Here is an 18,688-nt window from a genome sequence, read left to right on the forward strand (position 1 = left end):
TTATATTCTATTTTGTTCCTCTCACACATTTTTGCAAAAAAAACAAATAAATACATTAATTTCCATTTTAAAATCACATTAGTCATTCAAAAATGTTATGATTTTATGGGATAGGCCCAGTGTAAACTAAAACTAGAATGAATCATGAATTAATGTTTTTGTGTGTTTGTTTATTTTTTAAGGCACGTGGGATCTTCATTAGTTTACCAACAACATGAGGAGGGCTATTAGTATAGCAAATGCTTTTTTTTTAAATAAAAGCAAGAACTACAAAAAAAGAATGTTTATTCTCGTTTTAATGTATTTACTACAATGCTATTAGACCTTTCTGGCTTGCTGTATATTTCTTCTTCTTCCGGGTGGTTGTTGTCATCCAGAGAAAATCGCCAGTGCTGCTGATCGAGCAAGACGTTTCAAACGCTGCATTTTCGGGAGATTATTTTTAAATTAGGAGATTGCCGTGAGTGGTGGGGGAATGCAGCACTTTAAACTCAGTCGAGATAAACTATACAGCACCAGATGTTGTGTATGTTGCCATGTCCGGACGGGAACTATTATCCTCGGAACATGGTACATGGTAGGTAATAAAACAAAATCGATATGGATCGATCGATTGACAGCGCATGTTGAAAGTGATCGCTTGGATATTTTATTAATGTCATATTTATCAACTGTCTATGTGTCGATTCGATCACGCTTGATGCTTTGGAATTGCTCCGAAAATGGCCTTGTATTTCAAACCCTGGGTGAATGTCATGTTAGCCACAAAAGCTAGCGGTAGCAAATTAGGTTATCTTTTAACAAATATTTCTACACAACGCAGTCAAAAATGTTGTTGGGAAATGTAACGTGAAAAACACATTAGACTTTGAGATTATTTAATGGATGATGACTAAATAAATATTTTTACATTGGCCTCCTCCATATACAGATCACGTGATGTTGACATAAAATCAAAACAATCACACAAGAATATAATCAACTCAACTATTTCAGTGGAGATCTGAAGTCTCCAGTAAAGTGGTGGTTTAAAATGCCAAAATGACAAACGGGAAAAACTCTACCAACCAATCGATCACTGTACTTGTACATTGTAGTCATGTTTTGATAAGCACAAAAGGCTAAAAGTTATATTTTCCCTATGGGACTCTGGTATTTATTCCATGACAGATTATTACTACTTCAAAATGATTTATATGCTGTTCATGCATAACTGATCTTTCCTTCTTTAATGCCTTGTAAGATACTTTTGTTCATTTAGCAATGGTGGGATACTGCGATTACTCATTTGAGTGTATGAAAGCAGTTTATTTTCTGCAGCAGACTCATCATCTTCAGGGAAACAAAAATATTAAATGTATATTTATGGTGAATTGTATTCTGTCTCCACAGGTAATTAACCTGTTGATGGGAATCCTGCTAACGGTTGCTGCCACCCATCCGGAAAGTGTTCCCTCCGTCAATTTACAATATGCTGTTATTGACCATTACTTAACATCTGACAGGATGTCAGGTAGGTTTACAACAGGTGGAGTCCTCTGTTGATATTTTGAAAATAACATTCCCAATGGAGCGTCACGAATTAATTTAGTAGATGAAACCAAAGTATGTGGTTTTGATGAATTTGGACTTGTGATTGGTGGAACAGCTCATGACATCGACAAAACACTGTTTCATTGTTTTACTAAAATGGTCTGTTGTAAAGCGGCCCTTTTAAAGTTCTCATAGCCTTCATTGGTGAACTTTAAAGCTGCCCGGTGGCCTTTTTTCCCTCCGCCACAAATCAACAAATACAGTAATTGCTATTTCCATCCAGTTCAGGATTTACTTTCAAGATATACATAAGAAGTTTTCTTTCTTTCTTTTCTTTTTATTCAGAATTGTGTGTATTCTTCATTGCGTCATTGCGTCCATAGTTTTCTATGTGTAACATACAATTTAGGTACTGTTTTATTATTTTTCTTCAAACAGGTAATGCCGGTGCTGGATTGGCCATTTCTCTGCTGATGGTCACTATTAGTGCAGTGATGCTGTATGGAGCCATTACAGTAGGTGCATATTTATGGTCTAAGAATAGTATACAGTTGAAAGAACAATATATACTTTTGTGTATTACCTGGATTCCCATGAAAAAATTCCAAACCACAATGATTCATTGATATTCATCTTTATCTCACAGGCCTGCCTGATAGCAATAGAACTCACAGGTTTAATTGCATTTGGACATAGAACTATGTGGAAGTGCTTTTAGCAAGCCTTGGTGTGCATGTCGATAGTGTATTTTGCTTCAGCTCCCTCAGTAGACTCCTCCTATTTTCCCTGAAATAATAACCAAGACAAATTATGTTCTTGTGAAAATACAAATAGTCATGTCATGGTTGACCTCCATGATTAAAGTCCACCTTTACAATCCATATGAGAAAGAGCTGTAACCGCTGACCTGATCCACAAAAGTCAGTGAAGCAAAGATAGCAATGGCAACTAATAATCCACATGACCCTTGAGAGGGAACCCATTAATCAGGCCAAGTTCATGTAGGTCTCTGCTAACAGCTTTTCTTTTTTTGTTTCCAGCACCGGAGTGGACTGCTCATCCCGTTTTTCTGCTACCAGATGTTCGACTTTGCTCTGAGCTGCTTGGTGGCCTGCAGTTCTCTCACTTATCTGCCCAGAATACAAGAGTACCTGGACCAACTGGTTAGTCCATAAGAAGACAGATGTGGCTGAGCAAATAAGACACTAATAAGATTTTTATTAATGTTTCCTCAGCCAGATTTCCCGTACAAGGATAACCTGTTGTCTCTGGACCCCCGATTTCTGTTTTTCTTCGTGCTAATCCTCTTCACCTTCCTCATTGTCCTTAAGGTAAAAACCACCTCTTTGTACAAACTCACAATCACATATAAAAGTGTGGAAATTGGTTTAGTCCTACCAGGCAGGAGTGAATACACCCTTACTCTTTATTTTTTGCCATTTGAAACTTGAAGTCAGATCACATTTTGAGTACCATTTTTTTTTAAATGTATCTTAAGTACTTATTTGTTAAGTACATTTAGGTTATACTGTGAATATTTTATGCCATTTTCTTCCATTTAAAAGTTAAAATTAATTATTTGGTAGTGGTTTATTAGAATAGTCATGTGTTTGTGGTGGTACCCGTTACTTTGAGTAAAAAATATGAGGACTGCTGTTGATGAGCAACTAGTTAATGTGTAGTATTATTTTTTTTCTCCAGGCATACCTAATGAACTGTGTGTGGAACTGCTACAAGTACATCAACAATAGGAACAAACCAGATGTCGCTGTCTTCCTCTCATTTGAGAATCAACCCCAGGTTTGTTGATCAGTCAAACAGATATTTTGAGTTTTTTTTAGCAATATTTAATTTGATATGTGACATCATGCCTCAGAAATTTGACTTTTTTACAAAATTCAGTTCTTTGTAATGTGCTGGGAACACCAGCAGATGTCATTCCTAACACATGAGTACAATTGCACTCAATTGAGGGGCAGTGCACAATATTTCTATATGAAATGGAATAACTGATTATGGTTTGTTTTACTCTGTGCCTTTAACTGCCTTTCTTCTTCCCTCTCTTGTGCAGTCGGCCCTGCCCACGTACGAGATGGCTGTAAACATGCCCGACAAAGACCCTCCACCTCCTTACATGCCATCTTAAGGACCAGCCAACCCCACTGTGGACAACACATACTGCAAATTGCATTTCTACATTCCCTCACTAGCCTTCTCCCAACGCCTCTTATCTACTGTATATATTTTGTGCATAGATGATGGAAGAAATCCAAATGAGCGACACCAGCCTTTTTCATTCATTCATTGTTTTAATCAAATGCCGTCATTCTCATGTTAGACTGACAATCCACTTATTGTATATCTTTAATTACTGCTCTTTTAAGACTTTGACGGTTGCATTTCAATTTTGGAAACACAGCAATAGTATTGTTTTGTGTCCCTTTATTTAGCTTTGCTGTGGTTCACTGCCACTTCCACCACCACCACCACCAGCTCAGATGTTTACATCACACTCTGCTGCCAGCTAGTTTTCCAGCTGTGTACAAGGAAGGAGAGGAGGAAGAAAGCTGCTTTTACACCAGCCTGACATCAGCTCGTCTGCCGTGAAAAAGATTTGTTGTTGCATGCTCTCCTATGACTTAACCAGACCTATTTTTTTCCCATTTCATTACTGTACTACAAACTTTAATATATTTGACTTCAATAAAGAGTTGCGACCATCTATGATTCTTCACTTGCCTCTTTTTTTTAACTCTGCCAACTCCAACATTGTATATATTATAAATACATCCTATTTATTTTTAAATAATCATAAAGGCTTCCTTTCCTCTGCTAATAGAACTACTGTGACCTCTATGGGGTTTTCTCTATTTGTGATAGTGGGGTACTACGTACAAGAGGTTTTTGCACAAGTGTGTAAGTGTGCATGCAAGTATTTGACAGTTGTAAAAAGTTTGCATGACCCTCTTTCCCAGAATTATCAGTACTTTTAGGAACTTGGCTCGACTACCGTACGTGCCCACCCCCACAAAGGCCATGAGGTTATGGGACCCAGCCCCCCAACCACAACATTTATGACGTGTTGGCCTTGGGTATCCTCATATGAGGAGCTTCGGGACGCAGAAAGGAGAGGAGATCATCTGTCGTGAAACGGGAGGAAAATGATGGTGAAGACCAAGTACTGGCTGTGGTGTCTGGTGTGCGGCACCCCCTTAATGTTAGTCAACGTGTTGGCCACCTACCAGCTCAACCCGCAGAGCTACGGACAGAGCAGAATCAATGGACGAACATCAGCAAGGACCCTCGACCCAGCAAGTATGTTAAAGCCTGCCTTAAAGTACATTGACCCAGATTTTAGTTATCATTGTCTAAATAGAGGAAATAATACAGTCTTTATTTTAATAAATTGATAATAATAATTATTATTCATGGGGAAAAGGTGGTTATATTTTGCCATTTTTGAGAATATGACTGATTTATGGCGAGATTTTTAGGTTAATGATAATTGACAAATTAATCTGACACTTTTCAAAGTAATGTTTGTCACTATAATATTGTGATATCAGTTTATGAAAAATATATACAGCAGGAAAATCTATTTTTTGTCACATTCCAATGAAAAACATCATTCAGTTTAAAAATGTTGTACAACATTTCTTATGTATTTTATGTGACATTTTGTTACTTGGTGTTTGACAAGCAATGTAACCTATTGACTTGTTGCAAACAACCTAACTACGTACAGTTCTACTTTCACTAATTCAACATATTTGTCCTTTAAAAAAAGTAGATATTCCCTCATATTTTTGGTTCTTTGTGTGATAGCTGGACTCTACCAAATTGTGTTTTTCTTTTTATTGGTCCATAATTTAAGTTTCAATCAAGTAACTCTGCTAGCACACAAACACATTAAAACAAAACTATGAAACTTCCTTGACTTTTTTTCCGTTTGTCGGCAAAAATCTTACATCACCATTTGCAAAGTAAGCTCTGTATATTTATGAAATTCTCATTAAAAATACAAAGCTTATGGTGGAGTAATATTTTTGCACTGAACTGTAAACATAACTGAAAGTGAGCAAAGCTCCATTTACATCACAATGTACAGTTCAGTTCAATTTGCTACCAATTTTTTCCTGAATTCCCCTTAAAATCCACCAAATTCAATTGATTTTTTAACCACAATTCATGCAAATTTTAAACAGCCCACTTTGGATAAATGGGGAACAATATGCATTTTCTGTTAAGTCTTTCTAACCCTCATCAAAAAAACTGAACTGAACTGTACCATTCAGGAGAAATGTGGCTTTTGTGTAGACCAGGGGTCTCCAAACACTCCCAAACAGGGCCACAGTGGGTGCCAGATTCCATTGAGGACCTGTTTATAGACCCCTGGTGTAGACCACATGCCCTTACACAATCCCTCTTTTGACCTACTAATGATCTCCTCTTTGGTGGCCCTGTAGTTCACAGAAGTGACTACACATATAGAGGAGGGTATCACTACCACTACCAGCCACCAAGGATTCCTCCACCGGTAGTGCATCGACCTTTTCCTCTATCTCCTCCAGTGACTTACCACAGACCCTCGGTCCCTATGTGGCCTTATCAGCATACATTTAAAGGGCAACGGGTACCACAGGTACCCCATATACACAATGGCATTCCCATTCCCCCACCTGTGGTGCACCAACCCCATAAATCCAAAGCCACTTATCACTCAAAAGGCCCCTGTCCGACAAAATCCGCCCCCACGGTGGCGACTCCACCTGTGGTGTACCTTCCGACAGTCCCCCCCACCCCGCGACTAACCACGACGCCAACTATGGCACCGACTGTGCCGCCAACAACAACAACAACCACCACCACTACACCAGCAGTGACCACCACTTTGGCATCAGTGGAGACCACCACTCCAGTGCCGGTCAGTACCCAAAGCGGCTCCACCACCACCATCAGTCCGGTGAAGACAGGTAGATTATTACCAGTCAGGTTTGGTTAATTATGAAAGCGTATTCCTTTTAGCCGTTTTACTTTAGTAATGATAGTGAATTGGTATTATGTGCATACTGTTGTCCAGCGACAGTCATGTTTTTACAGGTTTTTTGAAACGTGATAACTTGAAAAAGATGAATGGTTCATCTGTTAATCTGATTTGTATTGCATAGACATTCTCAACTGCATTATATTAAATTAGGATCTTTAATCCAATTATAATTACTAATTGGAGGAATCTAGTCGTCACTTTGCTGGAGATAAGTGGAAAATAATACTGGTAAATTCAACAGACATTTTTTATCACCTGTTGCTCGACTCAATTGTAACTGGTCGCCATACAAGGTAGAAACTGGAAGTCACAGGAAAAGTACTCCTTATACAAGACATATACAGGTAAAGTATATGCTTGATGACATGTTATTTCTTTGGAAAAGTGTACCAAGAAAAAACATCACCATCTGACCCTATTGAATACATTGAGGTTTTAAACTTGCATGGACTTGCAACAAAACTATAAATGCCTCTTTTGCTCACATTTTCCTTCATATAATTTAAACCTGGTCACAATAATAGTAATAAAAATTAACAAAAACAAATTAATTTTGTTGAGAAAGTTATGTCACATCAATACATGGAAGATGGAAGCAAAGATGCTGAGAAGCTTTTATAATGTTGTTGAATATTCAGTCAAATGTTGTTACAGGTTTACACACATGGTCTGTCATAGCTGAATTATACCAGATATCCAAATATTGTATGTATAAGTAAATTTGGGGACTCCAAATCCATATTTTGTCACGGTATCATTGTTTTTTTTGTTTTGTTTCTTATCTGATATCCTTTTCATTTAATATAAGAGGATACAACCAATGTTAAACCAACAAATGCATATTTCTCTGCTATTTGACAACCTTTTGAAAATTGTTCCACCAACAATTCTACTGTCTGAGCTAAGAATCGCTGTCTAATGCCAAGAGATCGCTTATTGCTGTCATGTTAATCACCAGAGCTACCAGAATCTCAGTGCAGAAGCCGCCTCTTGGACCTGGTCTTCATTATCGACAGCTCACGTAGTATTCGCCCCAGCGATTTTGAAAAGGCCAAAGTTTTCCTGGCACTCATGGTGGACACGTTGGCGGTGGGCCTGGATGCCAGCAGAGTAGCCGTGGTCAACTACGCCAGCACAGTCAAGATCGAGTTCCTACTCAAAGAACACTTCAACAAGCTGGATATGAAAAAGGCCATCTCTCGCATCGAACCCCTGGCTTCCGGCACCATGACGGGCCTGGCCATCAAGACAGCGGTGGAGGAAGCCTTCACCGAGGAGTCCGGTGCACGGCCTCATTCTCGGAACATTGCTAAAGTGGCCATCATCGTGACGGACGGAAGGCCTCAGGACCATGTGGAGGAAATCTCTGCCACAGCACGCTCTCAGGGCATCGAGATCTACGCCGTTGGGGTGGATCGCGCGGACATGGCGTCTCTGAAGCTGATGGCCAGCTTGCCTTTGGAGGACCATGTCTATTATGTGGAGACCTACGGTGTTATTGAGAAGCTCACCTCCAAGTTTCGGGAAAACTTGTGCGGTAGGACAAAGATGACCCTGCAAGATTTTCTTGCATCATTAACCCTGGTTCTAGTTGCACGGCAGGAGGCATCTACAGTCTAACAGGGGAGTTGCACGCTTCGGATCTTTTCAAAAGCATAAGAAATTTAAAAGGAAATTCACAACTCCTATATGGACTGCAGATGTTGGCACTAGAACCTGATTACTACAACTGCACCATAAATACAAAAAAAGTTTAAGAGTCAAATCAGCCTTAAACTTTGTGTTTGGCTAAACATTGACAACTGACATTATAATTAAGGTATTTTTTTTAATATTGTGAAGGAAGCACCTCTTTTTTTCAAACATCATACCATCCAAAAAAACAACTAAAGGCTTCACAGACAAATCCAATTCATTAACTTTCTGTCCCACCCACCCATTTTCTAAATCATTTATCTTAACCGGGTCAAATATTTCCGATAATTTTCTGCAATTATGGTGCAATTGTTTGAACAAGAGGTACTGTTGTAAGCACTTCTGTTTAATTCTATTTTCTCATTGAAAACAACTGTTGTACGACACAAATGAACTTTCATAACTTTTTCTTAAATGCTGGTGTTGTAGTTTAGATAGCATTTTAATCCCATACTAATACATGCTGTCTTCTTTGTATGCTCGCAATTGAATCTTTATTACTTTCAGGTTTGGACCCCTGCGCTCTTGGAAATGACTGCGAGCAAATTTGCGTCAACAGCAATGCTTCCTTTTATTGCAAATGCCGCACTGGTTATATTTTGAATGCGGATGAGAAAACATGTTCCCCGACATGTACGTTTTTTTTGTTATTGTTATTCATAGAGTGAAATAACTGCAATTAACTTTAAACTGTTGTCCTGACATGGTGTTATACTCTGATGTAGTAGTGAAGCCATTGGTGGCAGAGGATCCTTGCAGGTGTGAAGCCAGGCTGGCTTTCCAGAAGCAGACACAGGCTGCCATGCAGAAGCTCATTGCCAAACATATCCTTTCTGATATAAATAGGACAGTGTACGGTACTGTACTGCTTATCATTGGCATCCAGAGAAATATACACTTAATTGAGCCATTAATATTGCATTGGTGCATCTTTTTTACACTTATATTTAGATGATTAAATTTGGGCATTGTTTTTGCTTCCATATCACACTTACAGTGATATTTTAACCCAAAGTAATAGAACAGGGTTTTTTTTTTTATTCCAGTTAACATACTTTCCTTGACTCTGAGGCCACTAGCTGATATTTCAGGGAGAATTCAGCGCTTGGAGGAGGCACTTCAGCACGTGTGACACTTGACAAAGGGGTGAGTGTTTGACACTGGGGTGACGTAGGCGAGCTGTAAAACCCCATGTCTGGGACCACACAGCGTGACGCTTTCCATTTATTTGCTTTATTTGCACAGGCTACCAGTGGGTGTCGGAGACATGGACTGCTGCAATGCATAGCTGCTGGATCGTTGTCATGCATGCAGTATACGAGAAGTCATGGACAGGGGAGCCACTAATCACATCTACAGTGATGTCTGCTCATTTAAACAACTGTGTCCTCCATGCATCTCTACAGAAATATAGAAAGATCAGCGATACATTTTGTGACCTCAATTGCACACCTGTGCCTACTGTGTATATATTATGGGTACTATTTTTGAGTATACTTTCATGAACAGTATAGTTCACTGTGGTTAAAATATTTGTATTCGAACTGTATTCACTTTTATGCTTAAACTGAATTTTTTTAAAGAGATATTAAAGATGATCAAATGACAAGTTGGTATGCACAGTTTCTTTTGTCTGAATAAAAAAAACGTATATATTTCTCTTTTAAGTAATGCAATACGAATTACACTAGGCTAGTATTTCAAGGCAAAATTGCAATTTGAAGGGACAAACAACACCTGGTATGAATGACGTATAATGATAAAATATGAAACAGCTTGTGAGCACAGCCATTTCTTAACATTAGTTATACCCACAATCATTCAAAAGCCTGTATTGTCATTATACACAGCTGTGCATAACGAAATTGGTGGTGCTACTCCACAAATTGCGTTTTCCCAGTAAAAACATAAATAAGTCAATAAAAAGTCACGTACGGGCAAGGTAAATTCTAAAATATCGCACAATCTAAGATATTGCACATTGTTATTGCACTGCAATGTAAATAAACACTTAGACTTGAGCACTAGTGCGTGTGATAACCTGCATAACCTACAGTGAAAATAGTCACCAATAAATCTGCAATTAATTCATCCACCCCAATACAGAAAAATAGAAAATTGGGATCGATACATACTTGGCCATGTTATATCCAGTTCCCAAATGACAGAGAAGACTCAAAAGTTAGTGCCAATAATAATGAGTTGGGGACAGATACCATAATTCAGATACTATGTTATTAAAATAATCACATGTTGCACAAAGTTTAAGCAAAATACACAGACCTAATCTTAATGTATAAGGTTATTCAAGTCTCAAATCTGAACTACCACATTTATTATTGTTTATCCAATGCAATGTGCCAAATATTCTGGAACATTTTTATTTTTTGTAGCACCCCGTCATCAATTCCAATAAGTGACGATATACACGGATTTTGATAAGAAAGAATGTTGTCATCACCATAAGATTTTACCACCATGTCTCCACCCTCAAGGGCCAAAAGTGACCCCTGGGACGAATTGGCTTTTTTTGCGGAGTAGTGAATGGGACACAGAGCGTCTTCTGTGTGCACCCTTGCAAGTCAACATTTACCTCTCGTCTCCTCATGTCTCCACTTTTACTAGACAGCTGCTTCATATTTGTTTGCCATCTCTCCAGCTTTCATGGTTACCACACACATGGAAGGTAAGCCTGCGGTGCCGTGTCAGTGGGTGGATGAAGACGAATGTGACTGCCACATCGCTGTGAAGTAGAAAAGATACGTAAAGATTCCCTGCGACAAATTCAGGAATACTTCATTCCTTAAAAACAAAACAAAAAACAATGTAATTTCAACCTCTAGGTTTCTATCAATGGCAATGTGGTTACTATTTTCTACTCGGATCTTCTTCATTCAACCATCATCTTTTATTTGGTTCTAATAGTAAACGATTTTCAGTATAAAAGCTGCATTGAAATAACATATATAAATTGTTCAATGACACTAGTTGACTTGAAACTTGTTGGACTATAGATGTGCATATTGGGAAGAAATTGTATTCGTTCATTTGTTATAGGTTAAAACTTTGAGTGGCATAAAATGGTCTCGACCACACACAAAAATAATTCTTGGGAACTGGTTTCCAGTAAATCGATTTCTAGGAATCGTTTGTTTGCATTCCTGACACTCACCTCTGCCTTTGAGAAAATTCCAGTTGACCTTTTTGGGGGTGGGAAATTCTAAAAAGTGTTTCTATGTGTAAAAAGTGGATTTTGACAAAAACTTGTGAAGTAAATGTATCCTTTCTTTTACAAAAAGAATGCTTGCTCTGATTGAGTTAAAATAATATTTAACTAAGTGATGTGACTCATTGACGTAAAAGAAGGAGAAAGTACAGGAATGTCCTCGAAAGGCTGAATGACAGACAGATTGACTTTTATGTGATGGATGGTTTTCTTGGATGCTCATGAACTTAAACGTTTTGTGTCAAGTCTCTCTGTTTGGAAACTGCATTCTGTTAAGGCTGGGTCCTCAACAATAATCTTCTCTAATCTCCTCTAGGCATATTTCACACATACCACATCATAAAGAGACATTTAAGGCATTGACTGGAAGTGTCAATTCCTGAGTTGCACTTGAAACTTTCAAGGGTATTTTCCTGTTTTCCAAGTACTATATGTGCTTAAGTCCAACACATGGTCAGTTTGAATGTAATGGGTCATGGATCCATCATCCATAGAATTATAAAGACAGCTCATAATTTGTGTTTTTACAATTTACCAATAAAAAATTACATTTTGATCCTTGAAAATACTGTATGTATAGTACGACCATGAAGAAGCTTCTGTAATGAAGCATTTGTCTCGTATGGAACTTGATCTGTTTGATTAATATTTGTGCTTCAAGTGATAGTATTAATAACTGACTATTCTGTCTAGTGTCAATAAAGATACTTTAAAAAAAATGTAAACAAAGCCGTCACTTCCGCACAAGTCCAATATGGCGGACGAGTGTATACAAATATTTCAAAATGCCAACATTGAGTTTAAAAAACTGAATTTTCAAAAAGCAGAAGAACATTATAACCAGTTCATTTCGTCCTGTTCCAATTGCAGGTTGTTGTTTTTTGTCTAAATAGACTAGATCACAATTTAATACCGAGAAAATGTGATTTAAACGGTGTCATCTTGTTTTCACAGGGAAGGCAAAACCAATCATTTGGCAACTGCTTACAACAACCTTGGACAAATTAAATATTTCCGGGTGGATTTTGACGAAGCGATTAAGGATTACACCTCAGCGATTAAAATTGACGAAAAGTTTGAAATACCTTTCTACAACAGAGGACTAATACATTACAGACTGGGTAAGGACAGTCACTTACTTGTATAGATGGCGATTATTTCCGTGTGCAGTGTCTTCTTTAGGACACTAAGTGGTGCTGTTAAACCTTATAGGTTTGGGAATGTTTTTTTTTTCTTCCGAAATGCCATCTAAATCAATAGATGTGTCACCTTGTTTGACAACCACTAACATGTACTGTTGTCAATGTCTTACAGGTTTTTTTGAAGATGCTGTTAAGGACTTTCAACAAGCTTTAAAGCTCAACCAAGCCTTCGAGGATGCCAAAATTGGCCTTCGCCAGACACTGCTGGACCAACAGGACAAAACAAACAGAACATATTGACTTCTGCCAACATTTGCTTCTATCCTTTGCTCATTATGTATATAAATGTACAATTACCTCATTTAACCTCAATCAAGGTTAAAAAAGAATCCATTTGTATTAGATTCTAGCAGCAAATTAAAGAACTACACATATAATGCATCTCTTAATCCAGATGTGTTGTGTTATAATGTATTGTGATTTGTAAGTGAATGTGAAAATAAGATACAATTGTATTCACCAAGCAATTCTCAATAAATTTGTCAAAGGCAGCAGGTGAAATAGAACCAAATAATTTTTAAAAAGTAAATACATTTTCCAAGCCACCTGATGCTGCAGGAAAGGATACTCATGCTTTGGTTAAATCATTGGCTGCCATTGACGGGGCAAAATGTCCAATCCATTTTTGCTGGCTGGGGCGGAGGAACTACTTCATCAGTTACAATAAAAAAATAACAATTCAAAGCCACTCCTTCCAGTTTAAATGAATTGCACTTCTATCATGTTCAATGGTAGACAATAAGTTAAATACTATGAAATTCATACACCATACATTTTATTAATTTAGTTTTATTCAGTTTTTTTATGCACAACATAGATGCATCATTTCTAATGTACAACAGGGTTTTAAAAAAAGACCCACATTCATTTTAAATACCCACTTTAAATGTTGAGTTCACTGCATTTTTGGACTGTTTTGCCTTCTGCATCAAATCATTGCAGAAGATATTAATTATAAACATGATAGTTAATTCAACTTGTATCTCAAATGTGTATAGTGCAAGAGCAGTAGCATATGAATTTTATTAAGTAAAAATAAATTCATTTGTTTACTGAAGTGTGAAAGTGTGTGTGTGTGTGTGTGTGTGTGTGTGTGTGTTAATGACCCAATTATTGATGCAGAGCACCTGTGCATCATACACCTGGATGATATAAAAGACGTGGTGAGACTTCTGGAAAGCAGTCAGCCCCTTCTTCAGTTCAGAGTTGGTTGGGGCATACTGGTCTTCTACCTGCCCCAGTTCCTGTGACGGTTGTGTTTGGTGTGGCTGTACTCACACTGACTGCAATATGGTGCATGCTGCAAATTTGTAAGTATACCATTATCCTTATTGCTGGCACCAATATAGTAGTTTGCAGTTTGTCTACATTTTAATTTTTGTTCTTAAAGATTGATATGGAGCCTACTGGGTGTGGCGATAGCCCTCAGTCAAGCAAAGCCAAATACTAAGATAAATTCACCGCCAAGTAAGTTACAGATTCATACTGATCAGTTTTTTTAATGTAATGTTGGTTTGGCATTGGTAATCACTTGTGTTCTCAATTGCAGATGGCTTGAGGACTGACTGTGTCGGTAACCTGATGAGGCTTTCGCTGGATAAAGCCCTGGCTATCGGGAACCAACTGGAAGTGGAGGCTATCAGTGAGTAGTGTCAAATCTAGATCTGGCTGGTTCAGTGCCTTGGCATTTTGCAATAAGATATAAAGAAATTAAATGGCATTTCCTATTCCCTGTAGATGGCACCCAACACATTGTGTTAACACCTGCCTTGGCTGCTCAGTGTGGCTACAGCATGGAATCTGATCCCTGGGGTAACACCAGAATCTACACCTCATTGATGGGCTGCCATGTGGACAACAAAGTATGATTTTTTTTTTTAAATACTTTTTGGGGCTCTAGAATGTGGCAGAAAATGCACTGATGGTGCCTCTGGTAGCATAATTACCTTGACTAAATTTAGATTTAAAGTAAGCAGTTTTCCTAAACCTGTGCAAATAACTCAAATTGGCTTGGTCTTAACTCTGCAGTATTTGTGTATAAATACCTCTTTGTAGATAATATTCCCACTTAAAAAAAAGTCTAACTCCATTTGGGGGTTGTTTAGGATGATGCAACCTTCACCGTTGGCCTCAGACTGAGAATGTACAGCACTAAGCCATCTGACCTGGTCACCCATAATGTAATTAAGACATGCAGCTACAACCGCTGGGCCTTCAGAGAGATTCTTTGTGACAGAAACTACATGGAAGTAGGTGGCTTTTGTGGGTCGGCAAGTGTTCAAGAACTGCAAATTAATGACTTTAAAATTTTAGGTGTCAAACTTTATGCCCCCACCTCGTCCTGATAATGCTGAGCAGCACTCCAAGAATGTTGTCCCCAGTGTAAGTGGATTTTAAACAAACTAACTATTCACTTTTAATTTTGTAAAACTAAAAAGAACTTCCATTCCAGGTCCCCAGTAAAGAATTTGGCGTCTGGAAGATGACTTTCTACACACCAGAAGCAGTCGTTTTGATGAAGAGTGAGGCTGAACGTGCAGGATATGAAGCAATGACCACTGTTAACCGTATGGTTTTGAGAAGCCCTTACAATACAGCAAAAACCTATACCGAGGATGTAAGTAAATGCCGAATGATTAATTCACCCTCCACACCCATGCATTCAACCAGAGTATAACTGTCAATGCTGATTTAGGTGGCTGGGGTCCCAATGGAGGTTCTCAAAGTTGCCATCTACCATAAGGCACCTGAAGGTTCGACTGTAATGAACATGATGGCTGCTTGCCCCACAGGTGAGTTCATTAAATCACATTAATTCCTTCATTGCGCTAATTTATTTTATCCTCATAGGTGGTGTCCTTTTCACCGAAGACATGATCTCTTGGCATGTCCCTCGTCGTGTCACCCCGCTTCTGGATGGAACAGTCAAAATTCTAGAAATGTACATGGGCATCAATGGACAGCGCTTAGATCGCCGGCAAATGGCCACACGTGGCTACACTCTGTCAGCAACAGACTTTCACATCGTTTTAGAGATCCCTGTTGGTTCTCCTGATGGCTACAACAAGGTTCGGTGTACATCACCTCTTGTATCATTCATATCCAGCTACATGATTAATTTAAAATGGCTATACATCATTACAGAGCCATGCCCCAGATTACCAGTACCACATGACCTATACAGTGGAACCTATGCTTGAAGTACTATGGCGATGTGAGAGAACCCAAGAAGATACCAGATACAAAATTCTGTTTCCCATCACCACACCTCTTATGCCCAGACAGCCCGAAACTGTTGACTGTAAGTCTCAGTGTCTGCCTTAAAACTGTCCAACAAACCATAAATGCCTAGTATGTGTAAATATAAACAAAATAGGCATCTTAGCTTAAATTATTTCCCCTTTTTTCAGATACAAATGCTGAAGATAGGCTATTCAACATCCATGTAGGAACCTTTCTTAATGATGTTGAGCTGAAGAACATTACATTCTCCACTGGCACAATTCTTTTGGAAGAATGTGTAGCCAAGGGCTTCATGATTCAGGAACATAGACATCCTGGTGATACAAAGAGCTTCTCTCTGACTGTTCCCTTTTCTGCTGTGGAAGTCTTGAAAAATGTAAGTAAATCCACTGCTACTTTCCCCATTCTTGTGATAACTTTCATATTTGACAGAATCCTGAGCCCCTGGTTACATCCTACACCCTCAATCTGGTCTTTGGTTTCCTGGTCCATCCTGAAGCATCTCCTTTTGCCCACCCAGCTGAGTTGACCACCTCTCTCCAAGACGTTGGTTAGTAAGATGGTGAAAATCACACTTTCAACATAAAATTAACACTTTTTTTTTTTTTTTGTCCCTCCCTAGTTCTTCCCACCATCCAAGGCACTTGTGATCAGACTCAATTTTACATCCAAGTTCAATTTGGGAGCCAGGGCAAACACTTCCAGACTCTGATTGGTTATCAGCCACTTACTCCTGAGCTGGCACAAGCATTCCAAAGTCAAGAAAATGCCACCCACCTGACTCTTGTTGTTCCCTTTGCTGTCAAAGAAACAGTCTTTGAGGTATTGTAGGCCTCCAAAATCAATAACCTACTTGGAACAATTCTCTAACACTTTAATTTTTTTACAGCACATAACATCTAATTCAATCCGAGCAAGACTTGATGTGATGCTCTGGGAACCAAACAACAATTGGCTGCTTGCTGATCTTTACCTGGCCTGCAACTTCCCCTTAATGACCACTGGTAAAATCTAGATATAGTTTTAATAAGTTATCACACACTTAAATAATATTTTGTCCTCAGTCTGCCACCCAAATGGAAGCATGAATGCCTTGGCTGTCAAGGTGGAGTCTGTTCCCAACCTCATCCCCAAATGGCTTACCCTCAAGGATAAATCTTGTAAACCAGCCTACAGTGATGACCGATTTGCTTATTTCTCTTTCAATGTTGATTCCTGTGGAACCACTAGAACAGTAAGTTCACTTGAACACCCTACGGAAGTAGACTACAAATATAATATTATTTTTTTCCCTAGTTCCTTGAAGACCACATGATGTACCAAAATGAGATTGGCCTGTATTATAACAACAAAGCTACTTCCTATACATCACCTACTGATCCTGAATATAGGCAAGCCTTAATTCTAGTTATAGGATAGGAAAAAATCCCCTCTTAACAGCTGTAATCTTTACTCTTACAGGCAAACCATCTCCTGCTACTACAAAGTAAATGACACACAGGCTCTTGCATTTGGCTACAAATCCCGCACCACTTACCCCTCAGCTGAGATTGGATTGGGTCAACTTGATGTGCAAATGAGGCTAGCTCATGGTATGAAGATATTATTTAAAAAAAAAAGTAAAAAACACACTGGCTAATTTATTTCAACTTTTCAGATTCTTCCTATTACTACTTCTACCAAGTTGAAGATTACCCAGTTGTGAAACACCTTAGAGAACCTCTGTACTTTGAAGTGGAGCTGACTCGATCTCATGATCCTTCCCTGGAACTCATTTTGGAAAGCTGCTGGGCCACTGCCAATGAAGATAGAAATACTCTGCCAAGTTGGGACATTATCATTAACACGTGAGTGAATTGGTTTGGTTTCCACCCCCTTACCACATTAGTTTAATGCCATCTACCCTTTTCCAGGTGTGAGAACAAAGATGATGGCTACGTCACCCTTTTCCACGCCGTTTCCTCTGATGCCAGAGTTGACATCCCATCTCACTTCAAGCGCTTCTCCATTAAGATGTTCACCTTCACAAAAGAGGATGAGATTCTGAAGGATGAGGTATATTGGTCAATTTACTCACAAATGCAACTGAATCTAAACTGACTCTCATATTTTAGATCTACGTCCACTGTAATGCTGTGGTCTGTGACACAAATGGTGACTCGGAAGGTTTGTGCAGAGGTCAATGTCCACGCCGCACTCACGGAATTACTGGCTTTCATGGCAACAAAGGATTTAAAAGGGGTTAGTCTAATTACTACTGAGCCCATAAAACATAAAATTTACAATGTGTTTTTTTTTATTTCAGCACAAAGAAGCACTGACTCAACCCAGCAAAGGCGCATATCATCTGGACCAATTTATCTTGAACTCTGAATAAAAAATCTTAAATGAATATCTTTTTGCAATGTCTTCTCTTGTTGCTTAAATAGGAATTTTAAGTAAAGATTCTTTAAGTCTGTCCTGACCAATTCCGGCCTCAAGGTAGAAATTTATCATGACATTGATTCCATCTTGGTGCTGTAATCTTACAGTGCAGCATATCTTAATTTATGGTATTTGGGTATCTGAAATTAACTATCGAATTCTGGTTTGAAGCACTTGGGTGCATGACTACAGCCCCCCAAAAAATGTATTACTCCAAGCAACAAACATGTCACTGGTCACGTCCATTTTTTCAGGAACCTTCATGTGGCTGAATGTCCAAAAACAAAATTTCAATACATGTTCTCTCGTGATTTGTAC

The 18,688-nt window shown here is 38.6% G+C and overlaps 4 protein-coding genes and 1 long non-coding RNA gene across 6 annotated transcripts; 4 read left to right on the plus strand and 1 right to left on the minus strand.

Moving 5' to 3' along the window:
• The first annotated feature begins 339 nt into the window (after window positions 1–339).
• On the plus strand, window positions 340–4,255 carry laptm4a (lysosomal protein transmembrane 4 alpha). Its single transcript, XM_077710874.1, has 7 exons — window positions 340–577; window positions 1,393–1,513; window positions 1,972–2,048; window positions 2,574–2,696; window positions 2,769–2,864; window positions 3,235–3,333; window positions 3,605–4,255. The coding sequence occupies exons 1-7, from the start codon at window positions 476–478 to the stop codon at window positions 3,677–3,679; spliced, it is 693 nt and encodes a 230-aa protein (XP_077567000.1). The 5' UTR covers window positions 340–475; the 3' UTR covers window positions 3,680–4,255.
• On the minus strand, window positions 1,917–12,664 carry LOC144191073 (uncharacterized). 2 transcript variants are annotated; one of them, XR_013324996.1, is made up of 3 exons: window positions 12,641–12,664; window positions 10,869–11,018; window positions 1,917–2,319 (listed from the first exon to the last, which is right to left on the minus strand). It is a non-coding gene; the product is annotated as an uncharacterized LOC144191073 (long non-coding RNA). The 2 variants fall into 2 exon arrangements; XR_013324995.1 differs by lacking the exon at window positions 1,917–2,319 and having other exon boundaries at window positions 10,634–11,018.
• Window positions 4,653–9,407, plus strand: LOC144215420 (uncharacterized). The gene is made up of 6 exons (XM_077744346.1): window positions 4,653–4,848; window positions 6,000–6,506; window positions 7,539–8,117; window positions 8,783–8,908; window positions 9,001–9,132; window positions 9,322–9,407. Exons 1-6 carry the CDS (start codon window positions 4,695–4,697, stop codon window positions 9,405–9,407), a joined length of 1,584 nt encoding a protein of 527 aa, XP_077600472.1. The 5' UTR covers window positions 4,653–4,694.
• Window positions 12,244–13,194, plus strand: ttc32 (tetratricopeptide repeat domain 32). The gene is made up of 3 exons (XM_077710875.1): window positions 12,244–12,371; window positions 12,456–12,622; window positions 12,816–13,194. The coding sequence occupies exons 1-3, from the start codon at window positions 12,256–12,258 to the stop codon at window positions 12,941–12,943; spliced, it is 411 nt and encodes a 136-aa protein (XP_077567001.1). The 5' UTR covers window positions 12,244–12,255; the 3' UTR covers window positions 12,944–13,194.
• A 674-nt stretch (window positions 13,195–13,868) lies between these two features.
• On the plus strand, window positions 13,869–18,338 carry zpax1 (zona pellucida protein AX 1). The gene is made up of 21 exons (XM_077711523.1): window positions 13,869–14,013; window positions 14,094–14,170; window positions 14,253–14,345; window positions 14,441–14,565; window positions 14,809–14,952; window positions 15,017–15,085; window positions 15,156–15,320; window positions 15,399–15,495; window positions 15,554–15,771; window positions 15,848–16,004; window positions 16,114–16,322; window positions 16,379–16,496; window positions 16,569–16,768; window positions 16,836–16,950; window positions 17,011–17,180; window positions 17,243–17,343; window positions 17,414–17,538; window positions 17,604–17,793; window positions 17,860–18,001; window positions 18,061–18,187; window positions 18,252–18,338. The coding sequence occupies exons 1-21, from the start codon at window positions 13,994–13,996 to the stop codon at window positions 18,317–18,319; spliced, it is 2,730 nt and encodes a 909-aa protein (XP_077567649.1). The 5' UTR covers window positions 13,869–13,993; the 3' UTR covers window positions 18,320–18,338.
• Window positions 18,339–18,688: the final 350 nt, after the last annotated feature.

The sequence above is a fragment of the Stigmatopora nigra genome, chromosome 2 (assembly GCF_051989575.1).
Source record: "Stigmatopora nigra isolate UIUO_SnigA chromosome 2, RoL_Snig_1.1, whole genome shotgun sequence".
Classification (NCBI taxonomy): domain Eukaryota; kingdom Metazoa; phylum Chordata; class Actinopteri; order Syngnathiformes; family Syngnathidae; genus Stigmatopora; species Stigmatopora nigra.

Excerpts from the sequence above, each read along its gene's own strand:
- laptm4a (XM_077710874.1), top strand. The coding sequence starts at position 476 with ATGCAGCACTTTAAACTCAGTCGAGATAAACTATACAGCACCAGATGT. Across the intron at positions 578-1,392 it reads TCCTCGGAACATGGTACATG|GTAATTAACCTGTTGATGGG; the intron begins GTAGGTAATAAA and ends CTGTCTCCACAG. Across the intron at positions 2,049-2,573 it reads TGCTGTATGGAGCCATTACA|CACCGGAGTGGACTGCTCAT; the intron begins GTAGGTGCATAT and ends TTTTGTTTCCAG.
- LOC144215420 (XM_077744346.1), top strand. The coding sequence starts at position 4,695 with ATGATGGTGAAGACCAAGTACTGGCTGTGGTGTCTGGTGTGCGGCACC. Across the intron at positions 6,507-7,538 it reads CATCAGTCCGGTGAAGACAG|AGCTACCAGAATCTCAGTGC; the intron begins GTAGATTATTAC and ends GTTAATCACCAG. Across the intron at positions 8,118-8,782 it reads GTTTCGGGAAAACTTGTGCG|GTTTGGACCCCTGCGCTCTT; the intron begins GTAGGACAAAGA and ends TATTACTTTCAG.
- ttc32 (XM_077710875.1), top strand. The coding sequence starts at position 12,256 with ATGGCGGACGAGTGTATACAAATATTTCAAAATGCCAACATTGAGTTT. Across the intron at positions 12,372-12,455 it reads TCGTCCTGTTCCAATTGCAG|GGAAGGCAAAACCAATCATT; the intron begins GTTGTTGTTTTT and ends TTGTTTTCACAG. Across the intron at positions 12,623-12,815 it reads ACTAATACATTACAGACTGG|GTTTTTTTGAAGATGCTGTT; the intron begins GTAAGGACAGTC and ends AATGTCTTACAG.
- zpax1 (XM_077711523.1), top strand. The coding sequence starts at position 13,994 with ATGGTGCATGCTGCAAATTT. Across the intron at positions 15,496-15,553 it reads GATGGCTGCTTGCCCCACAG|GTGGTGTCCTTTTCACCGAA; the intron begins GTGAGTTCATTA and ends TTATCCTCATAG. Across the intron at positions 16,005-16,113 it reads ACAGCCCGAAACTGTTGACT|ATACAAATGCTGAAGATAGG; the intron begins GTAAGTCTCAGT and ends CCCTTTTTTCAG.